This window comes from Ammospiza nelsoni, chromosome 1 (genome assembly GCF_027579445.1).
Source record: "Ammospiza nelsoni isolate bAmmNel1 chromosome 1, bAmmNel1.pri, whole genome shotgun sequence".
Classification (NCBI taxonomy): Eukaryota; Metazoa; Chordata; class Aves; order Passeriformes; family Passerellidae; genus Ammospiza; species Ammospiza nelsoni.
The window spans coordinates 6,293,862-6,321,839 of NC_080633.1; the positions used below are offsets into that span (position 1 = coordinate 6,293,862).

General features: G+C 47.0%; 1 protein-coding gene across 1 annotated transcript in view; it reads right to left on the reverse strand.

Annotated features, from left to right (window-relative positions):
* The window catches only part of ACVR2B (activin A receptor type 2B), a 103,502-nt gene extending 92,299 nt beyond the window's left edge, over positions 1-11,203 (reverse strand). The window contains exon 1 of the mRNA XM_059477450.1: positions 11,152-11,203. Within this exon, the coding sequence (XP_059333433.1) occupies positions 11,152-11,203 (52 nt within the window). The remainder of the gene's footprint in view (positions 1-11,151) is intronic.
* Positions 11,204-27,978: the final 16,775 nt, after the last annotated feature.

The following is a 27,978-nucleotide window of genomic DNA, read 5'->3' on the forward strand; positions in this document are numbered from 1 at the left end:
GTGGGAGAGTTCTGCAAAGAGGAGGCTGCAACCCCAAATTGTGTTAAATTTGTGGCTGAATACACAAGAAGGTACCAGGTAAGGAAATTTGCCTCACTCTGCCACAAGGACTGACCCATACCAAGGGGTTCTGCAGGGTTAACTGCATCCGAATAAAGCCACAAGAAATAGATCCATTCCCAAAGCACAGATCCATTCCCAAAGCACAGATCCATTACCAAAATGCAGATTCATTCCCAAAATGTAGATTCATTCCCAAAATGCAGGTCCATTCCCAAAGCACAGATCCATTCCCAAAGTGCGGATCCGTTCCCAAAATGCAGATCCATTCCCAAAGTGTGGATCCATTCCCAAAGTGCTGCTACACTTTGCATCTGAGACTTCTTTGTGTCTCTTCTCTCAGTCAAGAGACCTCCTACCTCTCAAGATGGGCAGGGGAGTGGAAATCAGTAAAAAGTAAAAGGAAAGAGGAAAAGAAATCTGCATGTTGCATTGAGTGGCCATACTAGGGAGCTGCTAACACCTGAATCACACATTCAGGACACAAAGCTCACAAAGAACAAGTGCAATAGAGAAGCTTAATGATTTTATTTCTTTTCATTTTGGTTTGTTTAATTAATACAGCTCTGAATGGCCCAGTCACCAGACAGCTGTAACAGATCTGATGAGGGCTGAGCCCCAGCCTAGGTGAGAGGTTTAACTTTATATTTTGCTGAATTAGACGAAGAAAAGTATAAATTGAAAAAAGATAAAATCCCAACATAAATCCTCCACCAAGGCTGCTATGAAATAACTCTTTTGTTTAATTATTATGAGTCGGATAGGCAAACACTGGATCCCGATGGACAGAGAGCAGCTGTTCCTATAACAGAAAGACATTCATCTCCCCTCCTCGGGACCCTGAAATCCTATCAACAACGCCTGGAAAACGACTCTCAGCTCCCCCCTCTCCCACTTTTTTTGCCTTTCATATCCAGGCCTATTTTTAGCCAACTTTATTTTGTTGCGCCACACTTCAAAGCTGTGCATGTTAGCTCATTCCAAAATAATTTCCATGTACAAAAAGCTTTGGGGATGTCATTGGAGGAGCTCTGGGTGCAGGAGAAGGGCACGTCCCTCGCCCAGGGTCTCTTCTTTCACCAGGGATTCATTGAGAAGGAGCCCACAGACACAGTTACCCAGACAGATACACTTGCATCTCATTTACCTCTGAGGCTCACAGTTACCTTGGAGGGTTTCTTTTTAGCTGCTACATAATAAGCAGTCGATCCCTACACGATTGCACGGGAAAGGAAATTCTATTACCAATTAAGAAAAGAAAAAAAAAAAATTCTCGTGTTTGCTTTTAGCAACACTAACTCTGTCCCATTAGATGACAGCAGAAGCTATGTATCTAGAGGAAACTTTCTACAGCAATAAAAATTAGCTGTTAAAGACTTCCACAGTTATCTAAGGCACAATATAAATGTTAAAATATATAAAATAACCTCCAGGAACGGGCACATGCAGCCAATCTGCAGCAAATGTGAACAGGCAGAGTGTCAGGGCATCAGAGACAGCAGCCCTGGGGACAGCACATTCAGTGTTTGGGTGCTTTTTCCTTTCCTTTAATTTTTTTTGTTTTTAGCATCCAGCAAAATCCAGGCTGAACGAGCTTTGTGCCACCAAGCTGCACCCAGGAGAGGGAACACCCAGGGACAGCAAGTGTGCTCATCAGAAGGCTCCATCAGGCATTGCTGGTCCTTATCACAGAGCCAAAGAAGGCTGGAAATTGGGACTGGAGGGACATTGTGTTGTTTCAAACACTGTAAAAGGTGATTAAAACCTACACGGGAATTTCTTGTTATTACTGAGCCCTTCCACAGGGCCCAGCTTCATGCTTTCACTTTACAAAGATGCTCCAGGAGCTTGAGGAAGATCCTACGGCAGTAAAATAACAGCAATGAGATCAAAATGCTCATTTCCATGAGTTTTGAGTTGTTGGAGGGATTCTTTGGCTTTTTCTGAGTTTGCTGTTTTGAGGGGGGAGGAAGTTATGATTTATGTTTTGGTTTTGTTTTTTTTTAAACATTTTTCTTTGAAATATTTCAAAGGAAGCCCAGGAGCAGGGATGAGACAGCTCAGTGGCAGGGCACACCCCATGGCAGCATCCTCACCTGAGCTTCCATTCAGAGATGGTGCTGCCATGACTCCAGAACCCTCACCAGACCTGGGCACTCAATTCCACATCTCTGGCAGCAACCAGAGCCAGCATCCCAGGAAGGCAGCACCAAGCATCAAAAAGCACCATCCCATCCTGCTTCAGGCTGTGCTAACATAAAAAGGAATTTCATAGCAGGGAACTGTTCCAGGTGTGTCAGCACCAGCGCCTATTGCCCACCACAAAATCTCACTTTTCTGTTGAGTGTTTTCCAGCACAACTGTAATAGGTATTTGGAAAAATGCCTTGCCCCAGGTGTAAGAATGAGCTTTAACAGAAGCTTTCCTATAAAACTAAAAGTGCCTGATAAGCTGTGGGTGCATGAGAAAGCAAAGGATTATGAGTTCAAACTTTTGTTCACCCAAGAGCTACCCAATGGCTGCTGCTGGGCTGTAACTGGATACTCTCACCACAGAAACCCAAGGACAACTGAATTTCTCAGCCTGCAAATATACAGGGGAATTTGCATTCTTAACCCATTAATTACCCTCAGGAACTAAAGTGGCCAGAAAAATCCCACTGTTCCCCATACTGAGGAGAAATAAAAACCCAAAACATAAAGATTTGGAGAAAGAAGAGAGCTGAGAGCCTGGAGGTCACATTGCCATGGCTCTGTTGTCCCAAGAGTGAGGACAAGGCTACTGTCACAGACATCTTTTCTGAAAAATCATTTCCTTAGGATTTTTCCTCCTGAGAAGCTGGGAGGCCTCAGGAACAAAATGTAAACATTGATTATCTGCTGCTGTGGAATGCAACAGGTGCATCTGGGATTGGTCTCATGTGGTTGTTTCTAATTAATGGCCAATCACAGCCCAGCTGGATTAGACAGAGAGTCAAGCCACAAACCTTTGTTATCACTCTTTCCTATTCTATTCTTAGCCGGCCTTCTGATGAAATCCTTTCTTCTATTCTTTTAGTATAGTTTTAATATAATATACATCATAAAATAATAAATCAGCCTTCTGAAACGTGGAGTCAGATGTTCGTCCCTTCCCCAGTCTGAAAACCCCTGTGAACACCATCACAGGCCACCACCAGGATCACCACAAATCTGCACTTTGCTGGGCAGCTGCATCCCAAGCCAGCTGCAGTTTCTCTCTGCTGAGCAAGGGACTCCTGGAAATCCATGTGGCAGTGCCCAGGTCTGAAGCAAAGCCAGGGCCTTCCCACATTTGAGTGCCTACAAAGCTCAGTGGCTCTCGCAGAAGCAGTGCCACAGCCTCCTCAAAACTTTCTTATTGCAAAGCTCAGCTTGCTGCCTCAGAGAAAGGCCTGGACGTCAACTGTGCAAAGCTCAAATTCCCTCTTTTGCCAGAAGAAGAAAGTGTCAGTAGCAAACAGAGCAACTGGAGGGGGGAGTTTGCAGACAGCTCAGCCAAACTGCAGCAACAGCCACCAGCCCTCAGAAGCAATCCAGAGACTGCAAAACATAAGAAAAGCACTAAAAGGGCTTTAAAACCCTGCAATATTCTCATTTTCTGAAGTACTTCTTAAAAGTCACAAAAAGGAGACGAGTTTTGATTGAACATTTCTTCACTTCAGACCCATGGCTGCATTCCTCCCTCCCCAGGAATTCAAAGCAGTCAGCAGAGGTAAATTATGTATAAGCAAAATATTCCTAAAAGCCAAATTTTAGAGGTTGCACCCATTACACGAGGCATTTTTAAATAGCTAAATGTCGAAGAAAAGAACAGTTAGTGACCTAGATTGACCATTTGATAGATCAGGCACAAATGGAGCTAACTTTATCCCTCTCATCCACTCAAAGGCTTAGCATCTCACACCTTAGAGAAATAAATTAGGAAGAAGCATTGCATTAGCACTACTGGCACCACACAGAAAACTTCAAGTTCTGCTACCACTAAGAAAACAAGTTCTATAATGGGAAAAAGCTTTAAATAACAAAAATAAATAATTAAAAAAAAAAAAAAAAACCAAAAACTGCAGAAGCAGTCACAGCACCTAAGACCCTACAGTGTCAGCTACTATGAAATTTTTAAAATGACAGCCTTTGCTGCTGTGGTTTGGGACTCGTTCAGCATAGGTCTGGGATTTGGGGTTGGTCCAGAAAGTGCCAGACACACACTCATTTCCCCCAGGTTTTGTTTATTTCTCTATAAAACTGACAGCAATACATTCCATTTCCAGCTTTACTGGAGGAGGATTAACTCACCCCCTCTGCTCCTAGGAGCACCTTTTTTCTCTCCCTTTGTCACACAAAAGTACTTATTAGACAGGAGAAGTCCAGTTCAAAAATCCACATCTAAATTTGCCTGAGTATCCACTTCAGTGAAAATTAATGGAGCTGAGATTGTAAAGCACTGCATCTTTTCATGTGCTTTATTCTCTTTTTTTAAAGAGGAGGCATTCATACACTATACATTACTATGAGACTCAGACAGGAGAAAAAAAACCCAAAATGATACTTGTGGTTTAACAAAATTACCAGAACACTCTATTTTCCCCAGCAAATTTAATTCCAGGTGGACAAAAAAGGATAATGAGGTGGTCAGAGCACCAGCCATGGACCCCAGAGGATGGGGAGCAATTTCCTTGCCCTTGACTTCAAGATCTCAGAGAAGTCACTCCCACCAAGAAATAACTGGTCAATTTTTATGTTCCCAGATTAAACCCCCAGAGATACAAGTTTCACTTCCAGAAAACACTTTCAAAGCTTTATTTCAGCTCCTTAATACACCCCAAGCCCATCATGAAGGCAAAATTGGTGCTCCAGGCCCGGGGTGGCTCCTGCTCTGCAGCCAGGGCTGTGCCATCCCCTGAGCAGAGCTCCCCCAAAGCCCGAAACTGAATCTGAGCTGAAACACGCACCAAGGTGGAAATGGTGGAATTATTGATGAGAAACTCATCACTCACACGGGGCATTCACATCCTCCTCCAGCCAGGCACATCAGGCTGCTCCTTCCTCTGTGCTTCTCTTTGCACACCTGTATGAGCCAGTCCCTGCTTGCAGGCAGCCCAGCCTGAGAGAAAAGGATCCTTCCAAGACTGAAAATGCACCAACCACCTCCAGCACAGCCATCAGAAGAAAAGAAATTTTAAAAAATCACATAAAATGGACAGAGCATACTCAGGTTCAAGCCAAATTTTACCCCAGACAGAAACATTTCTTCATGCAGATTATTCTTTCAGTACGGGTACAAAATATTGGGTGTGACCTTGGCTGAGCCACTTGGTGATGCAGCAGGGAGAAGTTGCAGACGGAATTTTCTCTCTCTTGGCCCCTCTGCTCAAGGATTTTGGGGCAGGGACCGTCTCTCTACACTTTGCAAAAAGAGGAGCTGTATTTTTCTGAGGCACCTAGACACCAGCAACAGATTTTTTTTCTTAAGTAGCACAATGGACCAATGCCACATGCAATAACCTAACCAGAGTAAAAGATTCAAATACTGGCAAAACAAGAGGCACTTGTGTGCTGGAGGGAAGCATATTATTATTTTACAGTGTACACTGACAATTGCTGCTCTATAAGTTTGAATTGAAGCTATACCATGGTAAAGGAGGAAGATGACAGAGAGAAAAGAACATGAAACTGGTGAAAAAGACCAACAGTTATATTCAAATCTAAGCATAAAATGTGCTGGGTCTGCAGAACACAGGCAGAGTGTTTCATTTTTAATTTACTTCTTTGCCCCTCTGACTTCAGTGGCTCCAAGAAACCTTACAAAGAAGGCTGGGGGGAAGTGATGTATATTTTTCTAATATACCTTAAAGGAACAAATGACTAATGACATACAAAATCATTTCAGAATGAAGTAATAATGAAGAGAAGAGATTAGACATTAGCTGATCCTCAATGGTTAATGGAGGGGAAAGGGAAGGGGAAGAGTAGAGCTTATACTGGTGAATGCTTCGGCCACAAACACCTCTCTTAAACACATCCAATTTCACTGATGTGAAAATCTCCACATGAAGGAACAGGCGAAAAAGAGCTTAAGTGGGAACAGGGTGCAGAATGCCAAGTGCTACACTGAATAATTCAGATCCAGGCAGTGCTATTGGCCAGGCAGGAAAATCACACTCCCCTGCTAGCTTTAAAATCAAAGGCCAAGGAGGGATAAAAGAGAAAGACAACACCTCTTTAAAGCAGAGATTACACTCCGTGGTTCCCATTTCCCGAGTTCCCACAAGGTTTTGTTGCGGGGAGAGCGCTGGAGCGCGGGTGCTGTGGGGGTGCCAAGGCACAGCATCCCAGTGCCCACCCCAGTGCCCACCTCAGGACCTGGGAAACTCACCCCCCTGCCTCGGTGACACTGCTCCTCCTGCCCATTTAGCAAGAAAATGCCAATTCTGCAGCAGGCACTGACCAACCCTGACTGCCCGAGCTGCCTCCGTGAGACTTCCCCAGTGCACAAGCACTTCTCCAGTTGCCCGGGGGCACAACCCCATCAGGGCCTTCATTTGGGTCTAGATCACTGCTCAGCCCTAGAAGGTTCTCTCCCCTGCCTCCACCCTTCCCAAATTTCAGCCACACTTCTCCAGTGCCAGCAGACAGGGCTGGACACATGGATTTCCAAGGAGACATCAGAGCATCAGTGTCCTGCCCTGCCTGGGCCCTACAGAGCTTGGAGCAAGGGGTGAGCAAGACACTTCCACAACTTTTAGACCACTGTCCTGGGTGTGTTTGATAGAAAGGTCATTTCTGTTTACATTTCATGGGTCTTGAAAGGTGCTGCGCTCCTGAAATCCCATTTAATTCTGACTATCCTAGTGCAGCATCACAAAGTCAATTACTTTAACACCAAATTTTAGAAATGTTTCTAAGAGCAGGTCCTGGAACATGACAGCCAAAACCCCTTCTGCTACAAGGCCCCAAAAATGGAGTAACTTTGACTTCTAGTTATTTTATTTTAAAGGTGGCATGGCTTTCTAGGAACAGGCAACTTTGCCTCTGGGCAGAGCACACAAACACAGCCCTGAGAGGTGCCCAGCCTCAAAAAATCTCTGCCATCCACCTCCTTCACCCTTGATAAATAAAGATTAGCATTCCTTGGTTCCTTTTACACCTGCAGGAGGACCCACACCGTGGAGAGCACAGCAGTGGGATTCCTGGGCTGGTCCCATCATCCCATCACCAGCATTTTAAAGACGCTCTCCTCCATCCCAACCTGTGCACTGGAGACAGGGAGCCCTCCTAGGCTGATCTGCAAAGCAAGGAGTGTGTGCATGGGGAAGGGGGAGAATGGTGGGAGGGAGAGAGGAGGACAAAAACAACAACAAAACAGAAAAGAAAAAAAAAAAGGGGGAGTGAGGGAGGGGGGGGAGAAAAACCAGTGAGGTTGGCCAGCTTCTTTCTTCCCTACCATCTATTCAGTGCCAGCAGGGGAGGTCCACAACTGTTGCGTCACGGGGAGCACAAAAAGCCTGACAGGCGTGTTTTAGCTGATGGAGAGCAGAGTGGACAGGAGGCTGCTGACAGCTCCAGCTCCGCCGGGCACTGCGAGCCCTCGGCTTTGATCGGCTGCTCCTTCCCATCCCTGCTCCTTCCCATCGCATCCAGCCTGCACGGGCTGCTCAAAGGCACCAGCAAAGGCAGAAATTCCAGCCTGTAAATACTTTAATCAACTCCCCACCTCGGTTAGACCCTCACTCCGGTGCAGGGATCCAGGGTTTCTAATGCAGGAGCCAAAGGGAGGATGCAGGAGATGCTTTGAAACGGAGAGGGGGGAGCTAAACCACAGGTTGTGCAGGACCTGGAGAGGTGTTTATAAATAATGTCACTAAAAATAATGCACTGATGGCTGGCATCTCTAACACAGCATTTTCTTCTCCACAGAACTCTGACAGTGGCTATGTCGGTGGTGTAATTATCTAGATTTGATAGCGGATTAAAAAAATATATATCCGAAACACCTGTTCAAGAGTTTTGTGTTTTTAAAGGCCATTGCCATTAACCTTGGGCCACGCACTTCATTGTGCTTAATTAGCAAGCTAATGAAGCCAGTTTTATTCCTTTTCTCAAGCACAAGAGGATAAATACAAGACAGTGAAAGAGGAGACCAGATCCATTCGCAGCACAGTTCATTGCTGCATGGCATTACTTTAACTTGCACCGAAATAAAAGTAATGTAATGGCTTGGAAAACATGTTAGCAATGCATTCTGCAAGACAAATCCTTTTACACCTTCTATATTTTCTCAAGCTCATCGATTAAAACATGATTTCTGAACATTTGGGCTGCAGAGAATTTGCAAACAAAGGGCTAAAAATCAACGTAATGTTTTCCTCAACGAATCCTCAATATTCCAAAAAACTGAGCGTGACAGATTTTTTTTTTTTTTTTTAAAAGAACAGCAGCCCGTGCTTGCTTTGTTACATCCAGCCAAGGTAGAGATGAGAAGCATCAACAATGGAGGTTAAGTGATTTTCGAAAAGCCCACCACTTTCACAGAGCCCTAATATGTACACACACAAAAGGCAGACTTTGAGCAAAGCCCAGTGCTCTGAATCCCAGCAACACATTCCAACTTTGGGTATCTCAGCTTGTTTTCCTTCTTTTTTTTTTTTTTTTTTTTTTACTCAACAGCTTTAGGAAAAACTGGACAATAAAGATCACGTTGATAAATACTCATAAATATCACAAGAAAGGCAGAAAGGCTTTAAAAGAGAGGGAGGGACTTACAGAATGGTTCTAATGCACTGATTTAGTGATTCAAAAGGACCTTTCCATATAAACAGAATTATATTCGTTTTCTGGGGTTTCTTTATTGTATTTTCGGGGGGGTGAGGAAAAATTCAGCATAGGTATGCCCTGTCAGATTATCTTTTTCATATCATGATACATTTAAGAAGCTTTCAGGGTGTTGTTTTTTATTAGAGCAATTGCTTTTCTCCCCTCCAACTTAGATTCCAGCCACTCTGTGCACACAGACATAGGATCAGGTTAAATACCAAAACCAAACCAAACAAAAACCCAACGCCATACCCAAAAATAAAACCAAAAACAACAACAAAAAAAAAAAAATCCGGAAGCCATCTCTTTTATTGAATCACCCGAGATAAAAGGATTCCAAGATATATGGAAAGAAATTGACCATAAATCTCCTTTATGCACATAATAGAATTTTCCAGCCAGGAGAGCTGTTGTGATGATAGCAACGCCGAGCACCAGGAATGCTGCTGGCACACACACAGCCCCCCCCGCTCCCTCCTTCCAAAATACCTGCTCTGCTCAGCGCTGCTATGTAAATACAAACCCGCACATCCCCCTTCCCAACACATGCAAACAAAGCTGCGTACAAGTGTCCTGGCCATCAGATAAAAAAATCCCGAGCTGCCTTTGCTCGCTAAGAAATTAATATTTTTTAATTTTTTTTACAGTCCGCTCCTTTTTTTTTTTTTTTTTATATATTGCCGCTCGCACTCACTTTTGGTGCGACTTAAAAAAAAAATAAGGAAGCTGTGGCACGGCGGGTAATGGCAGAGGCAGGCGGTGGCAGCGCATATTTAATGGGCACTCGGAACAAAGGAAGCCCGGCTGCAGGAGCGCCCCGGGGCCGGCTCCGCGCCCGCTCCCCCCGCGGCAGCGCCTTCCCCGGGCCGGGGGATCCGCACCGGGACCCGCGGGGAAACCCCCCGGGCCCCCACCCGCACCACGGCGATGCCAAAGCGCCGGGAACTCCGCGGCTGCCCATCGCGGGGCTGCAGCATCGCTGCCCCCCGCACCCTGAGCCCCCCGGCCCCGGCCCTGACCCTCCGCGTCCCCCCAGCCCCGGCCGCGGACGGAAGGGATGTAACGAGGCACAGCCCAGAGCCGGGCGGGGGGCTCAGCCCCGGGGGGGTCCTGGTGACCAGGCAAGAAGGGGGGAGGCAAAATTGCTGCCGCACGGCTTTCTCCTAAGGAAAACGCGGCGGTAATAAAAAAAAAAAAAAAAAAAAAAAAAAAAAAAAAAAAAAAGGGAAATATAACAATAACATAAAGAATAATTAGAACAAGAAGGGAAAGTGGGGAGCGCGGGGATTTCCAGCGTGCCCGCGTGTTCAGGTGCTCGGGGGCAGCACAGCGGGGCTGAGCGCTCCCGCCGCCCCATGGAGAGCCCGACCCGCGTCCCCCAGCGCTGCCCGCCGTCCCCTCCAACTCCCCCGGCCGCGCTCGGGCTCTGGGCGAACTTCCACCCGCGTCCCCTGGCACGACGCGCACCCCGAGGGATGGAGATGATGAAGTTTGTAGCCCATGTCCGTAAAATAAACGGGATGATTATTACAAAATAAACACCCTCCTCCGCCCGCAGAGCCTCCTCCGGAGGGATGCTCCCCAGGCACCCCCCGCCGCACACACCCCCTTTTCCCCAACTTTCCTCCCGCTCCCCACGGAGCAGCCAGCCCCCATAGGTTCCTTCCCTGCTAACCCTATGGGATCGCAGCGCCCCGAGGTGGAAAAGGGGAACCGGGGGGGTCCCTTTGGGATGGAGGGGGGTCCCCCACACCCTCCCCGAGTTACACAAGCGCAGCCCGGCAGGAGCGGAGCGCACACATGGCCACTACCTGAGAGAGCCCGCAGCATTCCGGAGCGAGCCCGGGTCTCCTCCCGCTGCTCCCAACTTGTGCCCCCCTCCCGCATCATCCTCGGCTTGCCCCCCACGCCCCCGTCCCAGGAGTGAATGCCCATTTTTGCAAAGTTTCCTCGAGATCGCGCCGTGTTTACATTGCCATGAATTCCCACAGGCTGCCTGGAGGGAACAAAAAGCAGCACGGGAAGGCTCGTCCTGCGAGCAGGGAGAAAACGGAGAGGGAGGGAGTGAAAATAAAAAGAAAAAAAAATAATAATAACAACAATAAAGGAAATGAAGGCGATGCAGGAGTGGGGGGATTCCCCAGCTCGGGTGCTGTGCTTCGGAGGGTGGCTGCAAAGAACCGCACGGCCCATTCAATTCTGCATTTGGAGACGCGACCGAGAGCCCGAGCGGGAGGTAAACACGCCGAGAGGCTCTTACCTGCACAGAAAGTTCCCCAGAGCACGGCGAAAGTCAGCCACGAAGCAAACATAGTCCTTTACTTTTTTTTTTTTTTTCCTCCTCGCGTGCACCTCTACCCCAAGGGAAACAAAAATAAAAATAAAAAAGATCGAGCGCGTGAAAAGAGAGGGGGGAGAGAAGCGCGGCTCTGCCTTCCTCTCGCTCTCAAAAAGAAAAAAAGAAGAAAAAAAAATCTTGGGGGTAGGGGGTGGGAAAAAAAAAAAAAAAGAAAAATAAAAAAAATACAACAACAAGAAGAAAATCGGATTTAATTCCTCCGCAGTTGCAAAATTTATCCAGTGGAGACGAACAGACCCGGACGGTTCGACCTGCTCCTGCCCGGCCCCACCGTTCGCTCCCAGCTTTCCAAGAGTTTCTTTCCCTGGGCTTTTGTGCTGGGAGCGCGGCGTGCACCACACACCGACTCCCCCTCCTCCTCCTCCTCTTCCCCTTCCCCCTCCTCCTCCTCCTCCTCCTCCTCCTCCTCCCAACCCAGCCCCTCCGGCTCCCCCAGCAGCGCGGGGCGAGCGCGCACACGCCCCCCCCCCCCCCTCGCGCAGTTCCCGCGCAGTTCCCGCGCACACGCGCGCATCATCCCCCACCCCCCCCCTCCTTCCTCCTCCTCCTCCTCCTCCCCGCGCAACCCACGCCGGCAGCGAGCGGGGCGGCGGCGGCGGCAACGGGACCGTGCGCTGTTCGTACGGACCCCGCATCGCGGGAGGCTGCGGAGCGGCAGGCAAGGGCCGGCGGAGGGGGCGCGGGGTCCGGAGGAGGAGGAGGAGGAAGAGGCGGCGGGGGGCCGCAGCATCGCGGGGCTGCGCGGGGCGGCGGGCGCGGGGGCGCGGCGGGAGGTGCCATGTGCGGGATGGGGAGGAGGGAGAGGGAAATTAATAAAAAAGCAAAACCCACAACGTGGAGGAGGAAGGGAAAGGGAGGTTTAATGGGGGTTTGGGGTTTTGTTGTTGTTGTTGTTTTGGGGTTTTGTTTTAATAATAATAAAAAAAAAAAAAAAAAACTGAACCGCGTCCAAAATGGCTTCTAAAAAAAGGGAGAAGCCAGCGCGGAGCCAGCGGGGAAACCCGGATGTTGGATACAAAGGGGCTGGAGGGGGCGGTGCAGCGCGGGGGCTCCGCGGGCTGAGCGGGGAGCGGCGCTGCCCGGCACGGCCGCGCCCGCGGGAGCCCCGGCTTGAGCGGGGCTGGGCACCGGGGATGGGCAGGGACAGGGGGCTGCAGAGGGGGTGTGTGGGTGTAGGGCAGGGAAGGGGGCAGAGGAGATCAGTGTGGACATGGGCAGGTTTAGGGGCAGGGGGTTGCAGAGTGTGGGCAGGTTTAGGGGCAGGGGGTTGCAGAGGGTGTGTGTGGATGTGGGGCAGGTTTAGGAGCAGGGGGCTGCTAAAGGTGTGTGTGGATATGGGCAGGTTTAGGGGCAGGGTGTGTGTTTATATGGGCAGGTTTAGGGCAGGGGGCTGCAGGGGGTGTGTGTGGATATGGGCAGATTTAGAGGCATAAGGGGGCGGAGGAGATGAGTGTGGATATGGGCAAGTTTAGGGGCAGGGGCACGGGGAGGGGGTGCATGGATATGGGCAGGTTTAGGGGCAGGGGGCTGCAGAGGGTGTCTATGGATATGGGCAGGTTTAGGGGAGGGGGAATGCCGAGGGTGTGTGTGGACATGGGCAGATTTAGGGCAGGGGGCTGCAGGGGGTGTGTATGGGTATGGGCAGGTTTAGGGGCATAAGGGGGCAGAGGAGATCAGTGTGGATATGGGCAGGTTTAGGGGCAAGCGGCTGCAGAGGGTGTCCGTGGATATGGACAGGTTTAGGGGCAGGGGCTTGCGGTGGGTGTGTGTGGATATGGGGCAGGTTTAGGAGCAGGGGGCTGCCAAAGGTGTGTGTGGATATGGGCAGGTTTAGGGGCAGGGTGTGTGTTTATATGGGCAGGTTTAGGGGCAGGGGGCTGCAGAGGGTGTCCGTGGATATGGGCACGTTTAAGGGCATAAGGGAGGCAAAGGAGATCAGTGTGAATATGGGCAGGGGGCTGCAGAGGGTGTCCGTGGATATGGGCAGGTTTAGGGGCAGGGGGAGAGTGTGTGTGGAGATGGGCAGGTTTAGGGGCATGGGAAAGGTGTCAGATATGGACAGGATTACAGGCAGGGGGCTGGAGAGGGGAGGTTTAGGGGCATAAAGGGGCAGAGGAGATCAGTGTGAATATGGACAGGTTTAGGAGCAGGGGGCTGTCGAGGGTGTGCATAGATATGTCAGGTTTAGGCTGTGGAGGGTGTCCGTGGATATGGGCAGGTTTAGGGGCATAAGGAGGCAAAGGAGATCAGTGTGGGTATGGGCAGGTTTAGGGACATAAGGGAGCAGAGGAGATGAGTGTGGACATGGGCAGGTTTAAGGGCAGGGGGCTGCGGTTGGTATGTGTGGATATGGGGCAGGGGGCTGCAGAGGGTGTCCATGGATAGGGGCAGGTTTAGGGGCAGGGGGCTGCTGAGGATGTTTGGATATGGGGCAGGGGGTTGCATGCGGAGGGTGTGTGTGGATATGGGCAGGTTTAGGGGCAGAGGGGGTGTGTGGATATGGACAGGTTTAGGGGCATAAGGGAGCAGAGGAGATGAGTGTGGACATGGGCAGGTTTAGGGGCAGGAGGCTGCGGTTGGTATGTGTGGTTATGGGGCAGGGGGCTGCAGAGGGTGTCCGTGGATATGGGCAGGTTTAGGGGCAGGGGGCTGCAGAGGAGAGATTTAGGGGCAGAAGGTGGGAGTGCAGATTTAGGAGCATGGGGTGCAGAAGGGTGTGTGTGGATAGGGGCAGAGCACTGCCAGGGGGAGGTTTGGGAGTGGGTGTAGGGGCAGGAGCTGGAGGGAGTGGTTTAGGGGAAAAGTGTGCAGAGGGTGTGTATGGATAGGGGCAGGTTTAGGAACAGAGGGTTGTGGGGGGATGGAGGTTTAGGGGCTGAAGGTGGCTGAGGGAATGTGTGCATCACAGCAGTTTTAGGGGCAGGGGCTGGAAGTGGGGACTTGGGAGTGGAGATTTAGGGCCAGAAGGTGGCAGAGAGTGTGTGTGGATAGGGGCAGGTTTAGGGACATGGGGGTGGCAGGAAGAGACTATGGGGCAGGAGGGGGAAATGCAAATAGGGCAGGGAACGGTGGAGCAGGCTGGTGGGAGAAATTTGGGGGCAGACAATTTAGGGACAGGGCAAGGTGGAGGATAGGTGTGGATAGGGGCAGGTTTGAAGACAGGGTGCTGTGGGGGAAGGTTTAGGGGAAAAGAGAGATTTAGGGACAGAACTTGGCAGTGTGGATAGAAGCAGGTTTTGGGGCAAGGGACTGCAGGGGGGAGGTTCAGGAGAAGGGGGGAGTTTTAGGGGCAGGGAGGACAGGAAGGGAGGTTTAGGCGTAGGGGGGCAGTTGTAGGGAGTGTCTGGAGAGGAAGGTTTAGGGGAAGAGGGTGGTGGAAGGTGTGTCGATGGAGCAGGTTATGGGGCAGGGGTTGCAGTGCAAATAGGGCAGGGAGTGGTGGAGGGAGCTGGGGAGTGAGATTTAGGGATGTAGATCAGGCCAGGGGGTGGCAGAGAGTGTGTGTGGATAGGAACAGGGGGCTGTGGTGAGGTTTAGGGGCAGGAGGCTGCAGGGGATGGGTTTAGGGGCAGGGGTGGCAGGGCAGAGGCTTTAGGGGACAGGGAATGACTGGGGGCATCAGGAGCAGGGAGTGGGGAGAGTGCAAACGGGCAGGGGGTGCAGAGGGGGCTGGGGGGGAGGTTTTAAGGGCAGGGGGGGATCGGGGTCAGGGAATGGTGGAGGGCAGAGCTGTGGATGGGGTAGAGGGTGGGGTAGCATGGGGCAAAGCCATCTCATTGTCTTGGAGAAATTCTCTGGCCCCTTGCCTTCCCAGTGGAGAGGGCAGCACAGCCCCCACCAGGGCCAGGAATAAACAGTGTCCTTGCAGAATAAACAATCCCCCACTTCCAGGCAGTGGGAATGTGTGCTCCCTGCTCGTGTCCTGGAGCCCCCTGCACCCCCAGATCCAGCAGGAGCAATGGCTCAGTGTCCAGGGTCCCCAGGGCAGAAGGGACACCTCAGCAGAATCAATTTTTAGTCCTTTTCAGGGTTAATAAGGTTTTCTCCATTGTTAGAATTACAGGAATTGAGCTCTTTCCACAAATTTATTTTAATTCTAACTCAATAATATGGCTATAGGGAGCAGCAAAGGAATCTTAAGGGGAAGGAGGAGGAAGGGGGAGATGCTGAAGTCGGGTCATTCTCAAGACTTTGGGTCTGTGAGGTCCACTGACTCATCAGAGAGAGGAATGTGGCAGGGATGGATGCTGTGCACAGCAGTGAATCCCAGGTCAGCTCCCTCAAATTCACCCAATGGGGACTAAGGCTGAAAATATTCCTAAACTCATTTTCTTTTTCCTCTGGAGGGAGATAAGAGTAAACATGAATCATTCTTCTAAAAGTTTGAAAAACATTTTGTTCCAAGAAGAAATATGTAATTTTTTTTCCTTCTTCTTCTTCTTCCAGTAACAAGTTCACAGAAAACTTCAGGAGGCTTTTACAAAGGCTTGTAAGCACTTTGAAGCTGGAGACTGTTTTTATATACGTACAGCACTTGCGTAACAAGGTCTCAACAGTGAATGGGATGCCAGGGTGCAGTTGCAATAAAGTGATTAATAGTATCATTCATGGTATCATACCTCATTCATAGGTTTCCTGTAAGTTAAGAGGAATACATTGGCAGGAGCACGGTGGTTGTGACTTTAAACACGATACTCTTGGGGGGAAAAGTTACAGCTAACACATGCACTGAAGGGCAGTGCAATTAGTAAAGCGATGTGAAAGGCTCAAGAAAATAATTTTTAGAGCAAAAGCCCGCAAAGATCAAGTTCTATGGCACAGAAATAGCAAGGTGGATATTGCCACACAGCTGGTGAAACCAAGAACAGAAAATAAGATTGTCAAAGGGATGGGTTAGGGGTGATCACTGTTTATTCAGAAACACACAAGTAGGGTTTGGGTTTGTTGCTTTTTAATATGCACACAGTGAGGACTGATTTTGCCACCAAAATGTTTGCCACAAAAATGTTTGTCACCTGCTTGTGGCAAAAATCACTGAGAAGGCCAGGAAAAATGCAAAAGGGAATAGAAAACAGTTGTCAAATGAGAAGTAAATGTCCTGGCTGTGGGCTGCAGCAGCTCAAGATGCTTTTGGAGCCTCAAGAGAAGAGACAAATAATGTGTCAATATTTCCTATAAAGCTGCTTATTTCATTTGAAAGCAAATAATGAGTCAATATTTCTGTTTATTTCATTTGGGGAATAAGTTGTTAAACAGCTACCATGTGGCTGAAGTATGGAGAAATATGTAGGGTGATAAAATATTGTGTTTCACTGCACCAGCATCCCCATGGTCAGCTAAAATGAAACATTTAGCTCGGTCCAAGAAAACATCAGCCCTGCGGAGCAGGCGGGATGAGAAACACGGGATCGCTCCCTGCCCGGGCTCAGAGCACTCCCTGGCCAGCTCTGCTCCTATTTTTAATCCTGGCTGTGCTAAGGAAAGCTCCACTGCACAGCACCTGAATGGCTGCTCTGCAGCAGGGGCTCGGCAGCGCGTCCATCACGCGCCTGTCGTCGCTTTTGAGGAAACGCGCCCAGGGCGTTTCGGATGTTGTCCTGAAGGCACCCGGTGGGACAGGCACAGCCTGGCCCTCCTGCACCAGGGCAGCTCCTGCTGCGGGGCACAGGCACGCTGAGCCACCCACCAGAGCTGGACCTCGAGGGATTTTTGCCCAGGGGTTTAGGACACCCTGAAGCTTCATTTATTAAACTCCCTCTTGTCGCAGACATCTTTTATGAAAAATGCTTTCCTTAAGATTTTTCCTCCTGAGAAGCTGAGAGGCCTCAAGAACAAAATGTAAACAATGATTATCTGCTGCTGTAGAATGCAACAAGTAGATCTGTGATTAGTCTCATAAAGTTGTTTCTAATTAATAACCGATCACAGTCAACTAGCTCAGACTCTATCTGAAACACAAATCTTTGTTATTCATTCTTTCTTTTTCTATTCTTAGCTAGCCTTCTAATGAAATCCTTTCTTCTATTCTTTTAGTATAATTTTAATATAATATATATCATAAAATAATAACCTTCTAAAACATAGAATCAAATCCTTGTCTCTTCCCTCATCCTCAAACCCCTGTAAACACAGTCACACCCTCCCATCTCGTTTGCCGTGGTGTTTGTGAGGGTCCCCAGGATGAGGTGAGTGATGAGAATTTCAGAAGGTTGATTTATTATTTTATGATATTATGTTATATTAAAAGAAATTACATACTAAAACTATACTAAACTATAGAGAAAGGATACAGCAGCAGGCTAGAAAAGAATGATAATGAAAGCTCATGACTCACTCTTCAGAGTCCGACACAACTGATGGTGATTGGTCATTAGTTAAAACAATTCACATGTTTGGATAAAAAATCTCCAGACCACATTCCAGGGCAGCAAAATATGGAGAACCTGAGGCTTCTCAGCTTCCCAGGAGAAGAAATCCTGGTGAAGGGATTTCTCAGAAAATATGACGGTGACAGTTTGCAGTGTTTCACAGGGAGGTGTTTACCGCCCAAAAAGCTAAAATTTTTTCCCATCTTGCAACACCAAAGCCCAGGAGTGAGTATTGTCACTGGAGATAATGTTACAGCCTTGGCAAGATGACACTTAAAAACTTCATCAGCCTTCCAAGAATTTCAGAAATAGTGGTGAATAAAGGCAGCAAGTGCTCAGAGCAGGCAGTGCTTGCAAGAAGTGCCCTTACCAGCAGTGCTTTCAAGAGCTGTTTTTTGTTTTCACTTATCATTAGAGCTGCACAGCTCAGACTGCTTTTAAATAATTACTCTTAACAGTTAAAAAACTCTGCCGTGCTAAAATAAATTTTAGCTGAGGTGGTTTATGCTTTGCAGCCTCATATGACACTCAATCTTTCTCGTGTGACTCCTGTAACAAGTCAAATTCATGTATTTTGATACTGCGCACGTGATTAAGGTACTCGGATCACTTAAGCCTGCAGAAAACTGCAGTGCTCGCATGCCATTTATCTTAAAATCCTATTGTAGCTCTCATGAAGTGTAATTTCTTCAGTGAATGGAAATTTATACTGACAGAGGTGTTATAAAACATGGAAAATACTGGGAGGAGAGGACCCAGCATTTTCTTTATCTCTTCAAGTGTTCACTAACGGGGATTTATTTTTCAGCTCAGCGTTGGTTCATTGCAGGTTACAGAGCCCTGGTGCAATTAAAGGGACCCATTTCCAGACTTGTTAAGCAATATTCACATTGCTTGCAACAGGTGGGAACTGTGTGCTGTGGCCTCAAGGCAGCAAACTGGTTCACAGGCTTCACTTTTCACATTGGTCCCTAAAGCTACTTGCAGAAAATCACCCCCAGCCTAAAAAAACTCCTGGGATCCCAGCCTCTACCTCCCCGTTTTAAAATGCATGGGTAGGAAAAACCAATTTATATTCATAACTTTGAGTAAATAAGTTGTCACTTTAACTACACATTTTATTGTAATTAAGTGTTTCTCCGTAATAACCAACCCACACCACGGAGCTGTCTCTTAATATAACAGTAAGGCAAGTTCTCAGCTGCGAGCAGAATTAGGGAGCTTTTAAAAGCCCAGACCAGTTGATACAGCAGGGTGATGTTGCAGAGTTCTCAACATGTGGAGAAAAGGTGGGTTTGCTAAAGAGCCTTGTCCTTATTTTCCGCAAATGCTGTTCCTGTGTGGTCAACAAAATCAAATCTCACTGGCCAAATTTCCCAGTAGGGTTTTTGCCCAGTATCAGCCTGGGTAATATCCTCTGCTCCCAGTGGATTTGCCTAACTCCAAAGGGAACACAACTGAGGCAGATTTAGACTTTCCCCAGCTTTCTAAGGACTCGCTGCTGTCACCTCTCCATAATGCAGCTACAATTAACTTTGCTGGAATTTCTATATTTGAAGCAGCTTGAAATGAGAGCCTGAACTTCCAGACGTGGATGCAGATAGTCTTTGCTGCTGTCTGTGTGAGCCCTTGGGCTTCACTCTAAAAAAGCCCACCCTTGTTGACAAATTTGCCCTTTGCAGTCTGGCTTCAGTGCAGCTAGCAAAAATAGCAAGTGATGCAGCAGACAGAATGGGCCCTAAACTATATTTTTTGATAGCTTTTCTTAGCTCCAGACTAAAGAGTAAGGCATCAGATGTTGACAAATTAGCAGGGAATATACGGAGCAAAGGGATTTGTTACTGAAATGCCCACAATCCAGCAGTTTTGCTGTCCCCCAGAATTTGAATTTTTTTCCTTGGTTTTCAGCTCTGTTTTGATTAGAGTGTAAATACCAGCCCCTGGCACATGTCAGCTGGCATCAGAGCCACGTGCCAAAGCTTTGTTCAGGTTGGAGCTTTAGTGTCATTTTACTCATCCATGGATTTTGTTAGGACTTCTGGGGCATAGCTCATTATTTTTACCACTGTAACCAGCAGTTGTTGTATAATTATTCCTCTTTAAATCCAGGAGAGATTGTCTGGCCTTCTGGGTGGGGAACTTAATTGCATGAAGGCTCTGGAGGATGGTTGGTGCTATGTAGTGACTGTGCTATTGGCACATTACCTGTCCCCAAAAAGGAGAATCCAGGCTCTAATCCATACCCCCAAGTCATGCCAGCTTGCTGGGCACCAAAGCACACCCACACTCAACTTGGAGACTCCTGTGCTCAGACAAGGAGGATAAGGGACAGCACATGACTAATTCTTCAATGACAGTGCATGTTTAATTGGTAAAGAACTGCATTTTCTATCCTTTTTTTACCCCAGGTCACAGTGCCAAAGGACTGCCTGATGTTTGAGGTTCCTTTCAGGTATTTTCTTCATTGAGATGCACTGTTCTTAAGGCTACTGTAGTTGCCAGCTTTGTTTTATGCCCTCAAGCACTACTCTGCCTTTTAGTGTTGAGAAACCAATATTCAAATTCCCCTGGAACACCAGGCTGTGCTGCTTTTACAGCTCACAGAGGGCCTTCCTTTAACATCAGGTACAAAAGCCCTGGCTGCTCTAAAGCCAGTGACCAGGAGTCAGGAAAAGCACAGTTTAGATATATTATATATATATATATATATACAGAGAGAGAGAGATAAGCAAACTACAATCCCAAACTTTAGGCATCTCAGGCCTTTAAGCTCTCTGCCTCAGATTCCCTGTAAAATACAAATAACAGCATTGATGAAGTGTCATTCATAAAAAAAGTAAATATTTCTAACTTCCTAGAGCATGTTTTGCAGGCAGTTGAAGTCAGTGCAGGTTAAATTCAGTGGAAGGTATTTCTGCCAGCTGATGGTACGTGACCATTCAAACAGTTTACCAAGTGCCAGGGCAGCAAAATTCCTTCTCTTTAAGCTGCCTGGTTGCCTGACAGGAAAATGTGCTCTCAAATTGGTGTAGTAACACTGGAATCACTTCTTGGTGACAGCCCTGTTGACTGACAGCCTCCAGTAATGGCAATCTATTAATCTCTTGCTCTGTGGCCATAAAGCATTCTGTCCTCCTTCCATTAAAAGCCGAAGGTAAATAAACGCAGGTCCATCATTTTGCTGGCATTCTTGCTGTCTACAAAGCCTCTGCGTGAGAGGGACAAGCAGAAAGGCTGAAGAAAATGTCCCCACCGTTGGCAGGAGGCCAGCCAAGGTGTGACACTGCAGGTGTGTGTGGGGCTGCTGGGGTACCCTGGTCGTTCCACTTTGCTGCTGACACTGCCTGGGGCAGGGAGAGGTGTGAAACCTGCTCTGGGCTTGGAGAGTGTTTGAGCCAGGTCAGGGCAGCCTGAAGTGCTTTGTGCCTTTGGGTGTTTGCCAGCAGAACCTCTGGGGTTTTGCAGCACCTGAAAAAGAGCCTGGGAATAGAACAACCCTTGAGCCTGCAGGGTGAGGAGAGCCCTCAGGCTGCCCCTCAACCTTTTCTGCTTAAGTCACCCATCCCCTGTGAAAGAGGATGGGAGTTATTCACCCACATAGCGTTCAGGTGTTGGTGTTTTACCTGGAAATGCAATGCAGGTCTTTTAAAGCACATATGGTGGCTACAGCAGCCTAGAGCCAAAGCCTGTCATCTCTCCCTCCCTCGCCTTCCTCTCTCCCCAGGTGCTCAGTTGGCAGAAGAATATCTTTCAAATTCCTCTGTTTTATTTAAAAAGCTCGACTCAGGCTTTTAAAGCTGGTTGCAATTAAGATTTAACAACAGGAAAGTTCTTGCAGAGGTGCCATGTCCCTTTGAAAATGGCTTTGCTGAAGAAAATCATCCATATCCCCGCTGCTGCCAGCTGGACTGTACTGCAGGGTTAACTTTCACTGTTACCTGTGGCCTTGTGCCTCCTGACACACTCAAGGCATGTGTGGAAGGACCAATAAAATATGTCCTGGAGTGTTTGGTGTATTTTTAGAGTTTGTCCCAGATTATTGGCCTTTGTCCCAGATTTCAGTGGTTAGGGTATAAGAATGCCCGGTGGGGCTGAGTGCTTCCTGCCTTGCTCTCAGGAAGGCTTTAATCAGGAAAAATACCCTCTCAGAGAAGGCAAATAATTAAGTTTTTGTGGCAAATCCTCTATTGCCATTAGCAGGAGATGATAAACACTCAAGACCACAGTATAAATAGAGCAAGGCAGATGCACCAAGATTGAAAGTGCAACATTATTGTGTTACGTGGTATTGAGTAATGAATTGGACATTATAACAAGGTAGTTTTCCTTTTTTTACTTTATTGAGAGCAGAGTTGGCTTTTACACTGTAAAGTGCCTGTCTTGTGTGGAAATGCTGGTGTAACCCTCCTGGACAAGGCTCATCCCACATCCTGGCAGTGTGCAGGCAGGGAGATAATGTTGGAAGGGATCTTCACATATCATCCCATCCATTTTATCATCCCATCCTCCTCCCTCTGGCAGTGGTTAATTGACCTATGGCGCTTCTGGTAAACGCTCTTCCAGCCTCTTCCTGCAGTGCTCCAGCCTCCCAGGGCATTAAGAGTTTCACCTGCAGAATTTCTTTCCTCCTGTGTAACCTCAGCCTTTCCTGATGTAATTTGGTCCTTACTGACCACATGGGGAACAATTCCTCCTTTTCTCTCTTCTTCAGCTTTTTCACATTGGAAGATTGTGTCTTCATCCTGCCAAAACCAAACCATCCAATTCTTTTGTCCCTTCCTTGTATTTCTGGTTGTGCAGCACGGCCCTCACTCCATCCCTTGGCTGCTTACCCAAATCTCAGAGGCTAAATTTCCTTGCTGAAGTCCTGGACTCCCCATGCCAACATCTCTGTCATCCTCTCCTCAGCTCTGGGGGTTCCTCTGGATCCATCCATCCCTCCCAGTTGCATTGCAGGTCTCTGGGGTGCTGAAGAGCTCTCTGATGGATTCATCCAAGCCATTTCTGGCTTTCATGTTCATCCACCTTGGTCTTGCCTCTTTACCTGCCTACCAACTTTTTCTTGCCAAGCTGTGTCAGTGCACTTTCTGCATAGGATATTCCATGGGTCATAACAAATATGAAGGGTAAAAACCATTCTGTTAAGATCCCAGTAACTGGTCCATCAGTTTTGTAGGGAGGTGAGAGTGACACATTGCCAGTACAGATGCAGAAAAAGTCCTGCTGCACCCAGTCATGCCTATGAGAACTTGCTTTCCTTCCCAGGCTTCAGCTCTTGGACATTTTGGCACGTTATCAGTGATAAATGTATTCACTAGTGAGAGCAGACAGCACTGCAGGTTGTGATGCCAGGGTATTATTATGGGTTCTTGGCATCAGCACTGCCTCTCTGTGGATTTCAGACGAATGAAACAGAAATATTTTTATAGCCAGCCTCAAGTTTTTATCTATTTGTAGGTGTCTTGGTGGTCCCTAAATAGGGATTAGGTCCTTTGGAAGGAAGAATGCATTTTATGTATTGACTTTCCGGGGCCTTTATGCATCCAGTCCTCTCTTGCTCCCAAAAGCCATTGATATCGTCCTTTATTTTTGCCACTCATTTGTGTTGAGAAACAGGCACTGGCAGCTGGGAAATTATCAGTAATGCAGGATGCAAACAATCTGTTTTCTATTCTTGTGGCCTATCCGTGCTGTGGGATGGTGCACAGACCCTTAATTATTCACCTGCATTTGTTCAAATGCTTGCAAGTGGCTACTAATACCAGGTGAGAAAGGGATTCAATAAAAATGGAGGGAGAAAGAAGAATTTTTTTAAAAAACACAAGGATAGCTTGAGGCAAGGATGAGGAGGGTGAAGGACATATGGCAGAGGTACTGGTTGGGGTATTCTGCTATCCTGGGTTCCAGCTCAAGATTCTGCAGAATTTCTGATAGGCTTTGCTTTACTTATCTCTTAAGTCCAGATCAGAATGGGAACAACAAGACTTTATCCACAGTAGTAATTAAAATGTTGCACTCCCTGGCAGGGGGAATTAAAATCAATTTCTCAAATGCAAGATGAAGAGCAATTGGCCAGGCTTCTGCCATGGGGGAAAAGATGCAGGACTGTGATGCTTGGGAGCACAGCACAAACCCAGTGCTGCAGAAATCCAGGAGCTCTCCTGGGATCCCTGTTCTGAGGGGCACATTGCAGAAGACATGGGACAGCCTCTCCATTTCACTTGGCAATGGTCCTGGCTCAAGGACAATTTCCAAACCTCTAAGCTTATGGCTTAGCTGGGAAAAGCCCAAAGAGGTGCCTGAAGAGTGGCTGGAGGTGTAGAACATTTGCCATTGAGGTAAAGCTGAGAGAGAGAAGTGTGTGGCCTGAAGAGGAGACTGAGCTGAGACAAAACAAGTTGCCAAATACTTGCAAGGCAGATGCAAAGAGGAGTGGCACAACGTGCCCTTGTACCTTCTGCAAACAGGGGAATGATGGGCTTCAGCTGCAGCAGGAGCAGCACAGGTAAAAGATCAGGAAAAATTCCCAGTGTTTAGGATAGTTCAGCTCAGGGATATTCCCACAGGCTCTCCTGGAACTGGCACTGCAGGAAGTTGTTAGACAAAGCTCTTGCAGGGATGGTTGAGGTGTTGTTGGTTGTACTGTGATCCCCTTAAAGGGATTTATCCATCTGGGTTTTTTTCCTGTTTCTTCCAGTTGCCACTGAAATCATTGGAATTCAGTTCTTCAGCGTTTGGGAAGTCCTGCCACAATAGCAATCCCCTGTTTGTAATCAAGAGGATTGCAAGAGCAATCAAATGCATATTGAGCTGATGTGCAGCTCCCAGGATTGTGGGGGCACAGAATCAAGCTGAGAAGTGCCTGTGCTATCACTGGTTATTCTAAAGGATAGAAAATCCAGCTTTTCTTTCACAGGGAGATGCTCACGTGAGGAACATCACAGGTTATATTTAGTGTTACAGAGGCACAAGGGAAATCTCATTAGAGCCCAACAACAGTGATCAGTTATAAAGGGAACAGGAGCAATTTGTAAGCCCTCAAAGAAGTAGTGTGTCTGTGTTCTGCCCTGTCCTCACAGTCAGCTTTCCTGAGAGAAGGGTCTGTGCCTGCCTGCTCACTTAGCCCTGATACATCACGTTTTATTTGCTGGGAGACTTCAACAATGAGCAGCAAATACTCCTGCTCCTATTTTAAACACATGGAAACTGCAGAACAGAGAAATAAAATGACTTGCACAGAGTCACAGAGCAATTTCATGGCAGGGCACAGACCAAAGTCCAGCTCCCTTGCTCCCAACCCCATGTGCCAGCCTTTCTTTTCACTGATCCTTATTTTAATCACCTTCCAATAAATTCTCTTGGCTCCTTCCTGGTGACTTCCATGGGAGTAATGCCAGGTATCAAACAAAGTTACCCAGAATATCAATGCAAAAGAAGGCAGTATTAGATGCAAAGAAAGAACTGATGGAAGGGGAAAAGCAAATTTTACAAAAAAAGAATAAGAAGGAATAAGTTCTAATGCCAGTTCCATAATATCATTCCCCTTTTAATTTGTGCCTGATCAAAATTAAAAAAAAATAGATTGCTAATATTAATAAGTGAAATGAATCTTGAATTTTATAATAGCGGAGGAAATGAAAGGACCAAAGTAATATTGTGTTGTTAACTGAGATTTTAATAATGATTCTGTCCTCAGTTGGTGCATTTATTCCACAGAAAGTAAATCATTAATGAAGAGGAGGGGAAAACAGTTTTGTGGTGATGGATTTTTGAAAAAAAAGTTAATTTTGCCTAACTTGTAGAAACTCTGAAGTATGTTGGAGCACTAAACCTAAATACCAACACATCAAAAACAGTTTGTAGAGGGGGAATTCAGCCAAGGGGCTGTCGGTGCCTGGGGTAGGATGGAGAGATGTCCAAGGCTCCATCCCAGGAGAGTTGGGTGAGCGAAGAGGTGGATTAGAGATGTTGGGGCTCATCCTGAGGGTGGACTCGAACCCCTCTCAGTTCTCTGAGGATATTTGACTTCCCAGGTGAAGAACAAAGCCCTCCAAGGCTGATGTGGCCACTGCCCACCACTACCTTCAACCACAGCCAAGCAGTCCCCAAAAAAGGGCTCCCTGGAGCAGCAGCCCGTCACTGCCATATTTTCTGAAAAATCCCTTCGCCAGGATTTCTTCTCCCTGAAAGCTGACAAGCCTCAGAAAAGAATGAAAACAATAATTATCTGATTGCTTCTCCTGTGTTTGCTGCTTTGGAATGTGGTTTGGAAATCATTTACCGACAGGTGAATGTTTGATTGGTTTCATGTGAATTGTTTTTACTTAATGACCAATCACAGCCAGCTGTGTTGGACTCTGAGGAGTCAGGAGCTTTTTACTATTCATTCTTGTTAAGCCTTCTGTCTGTATCCTTCTTCTCTAGTATAGTTTTAGTATGGCATTAAAATAATATAATATAATATAATATAATATAATATAATATAATATAATATAATATAATATAATATAATATAATATAATATAATTAATATATAAATATATCAGCCTTCTGAGAATATGGAGTCAGATTCCTCATCTCTCACCTCATCCTGGGGACCCTCACAAACTCAACAGCAGCCCATTTCACACTGAGCCCCCTAGTTTGGAATGTCAGACACAGGGAGGTTCATGGTCACAAAATAGGGGGAAGATAAACATCTCTGTAGCTGAGCTTTGCTGCCTAAGAAAAAGCAAATAGAGAACATCCATCCCTGTATGTGTGTGAAGGAGATGGGGGAAACTGCACAATTCCCCAGATTCCTTAATGAGCACAGCACCCCGACGATGAATGTAGAAATTTGCAAATTAAACCACATTTCTGTATCTAAATTATCAAATCAATAAAGAGATGTAAACATTAAACAACATTATATGAGAGCCTGGAGTGTCACCACAAAAAATTAAGACTGTGTAATTAAAAGTACAATGCAATTTATTTTTATATTGTTCTTCATTCAAATCAACAAATCTTATTACTTACCCAAAAATGTAAAGCAGGCTGCAAACTAATTCAAAAGATGAAGACAAAGTGGTTATTGCAAAACCTATGTTTCTTGTTCCCTTGCATCTGGCAACAGTCATGATTTAATATTTTAACTACTGTAATAGGTTATACTGCCGAAGAAAAGTGCATTAATTACTATGGGAAACCTAAAGAAATCTAATTAAGAACAATAAAATCACTCTTATTGACTGGGAGAAATAAAACTACGCAAAGGGAAATGAGGGATGAAAAAACTGACAACACACAAATACTAATAAATGTCTGCACAGGGTAGGAAACACACTTGTGCTGTTACTGGGGGTGTGGATTTGAATTCTGGCTGGAGATCACAGTTTGGCTGCAGCTCTCCTCTCACCCACTGTGGAAGCACTTTCTAATTAGCTGCAGCTCAGGGAGATGAGTTTGCTCTGAATGCAGCCCAACATGTCCGAGCAGAGTCAGCCCCACTGGCTGTGCCTGAAAAAACACACCAGTGTAGGAGATGGAGCTGCATTTCTGGGTGTAGTGAGGAGAGATGGAATCATTATCTCAATGGGTGCCAGCCTTCCTGCAGACTCAGAGAGGACACCCGTGAGGAAGCAGCCCTGAGTCCCAAATTCTCAACGTGTCCTGCCTGGGGACACCACAGGGAGAAATCTCCACAGGCAAATCAGGACCCATCTTTCAACCAGCCACAGCCCTTTGAAGTCATGTCAAAGGATCCTTTCTGTGTGAAATATCCACCACCTTGTGTGCTCAGCCCCAATAAAGCCATCTGCTGTCTTCACCATAAGGAAGGTACAGCCCCATCCATGCATCCACAGGCTCCCCAGGGATGCAGGGCTGCTTTGGGAGCAGGTTCATCTTGCATCCTGCCAAACGTGTTAGGAGGTGTTTGTCTGTGTTTTCCAGATGTGAAACTGGATGGGACTGTCTGCTTTTGTCATTGTGAGGATTGGATTCTAGGATTGTGATTTTGAGATTTGATTTATCATGGTCTCGAGCATTCTTGTGATGGCAAAACTTAATTTCTGCCCACCCTGACTGCTCTCATTCCTGAATCTCACCAATGTCAGAATGTCTCTGGATGTTAAGAAAGGAGAGGATGCCATAGGGTCAACATCTACACTAAACACTTAAACAAAAACATGTGTTTTAATTACTTCAGCTTATATTAGTAGTATTAACGCCTTTTCAAACCAGAAGTAACCCTTTGATCATATATATTTATTTCACACATAAAATAGACTGCAGCAGTTCTCTGGTTCTGGATTCAGTAGCTTGTACATCATTAATATCTGCAATTATGATAAATTAGTAGAATTAACTTTGCACA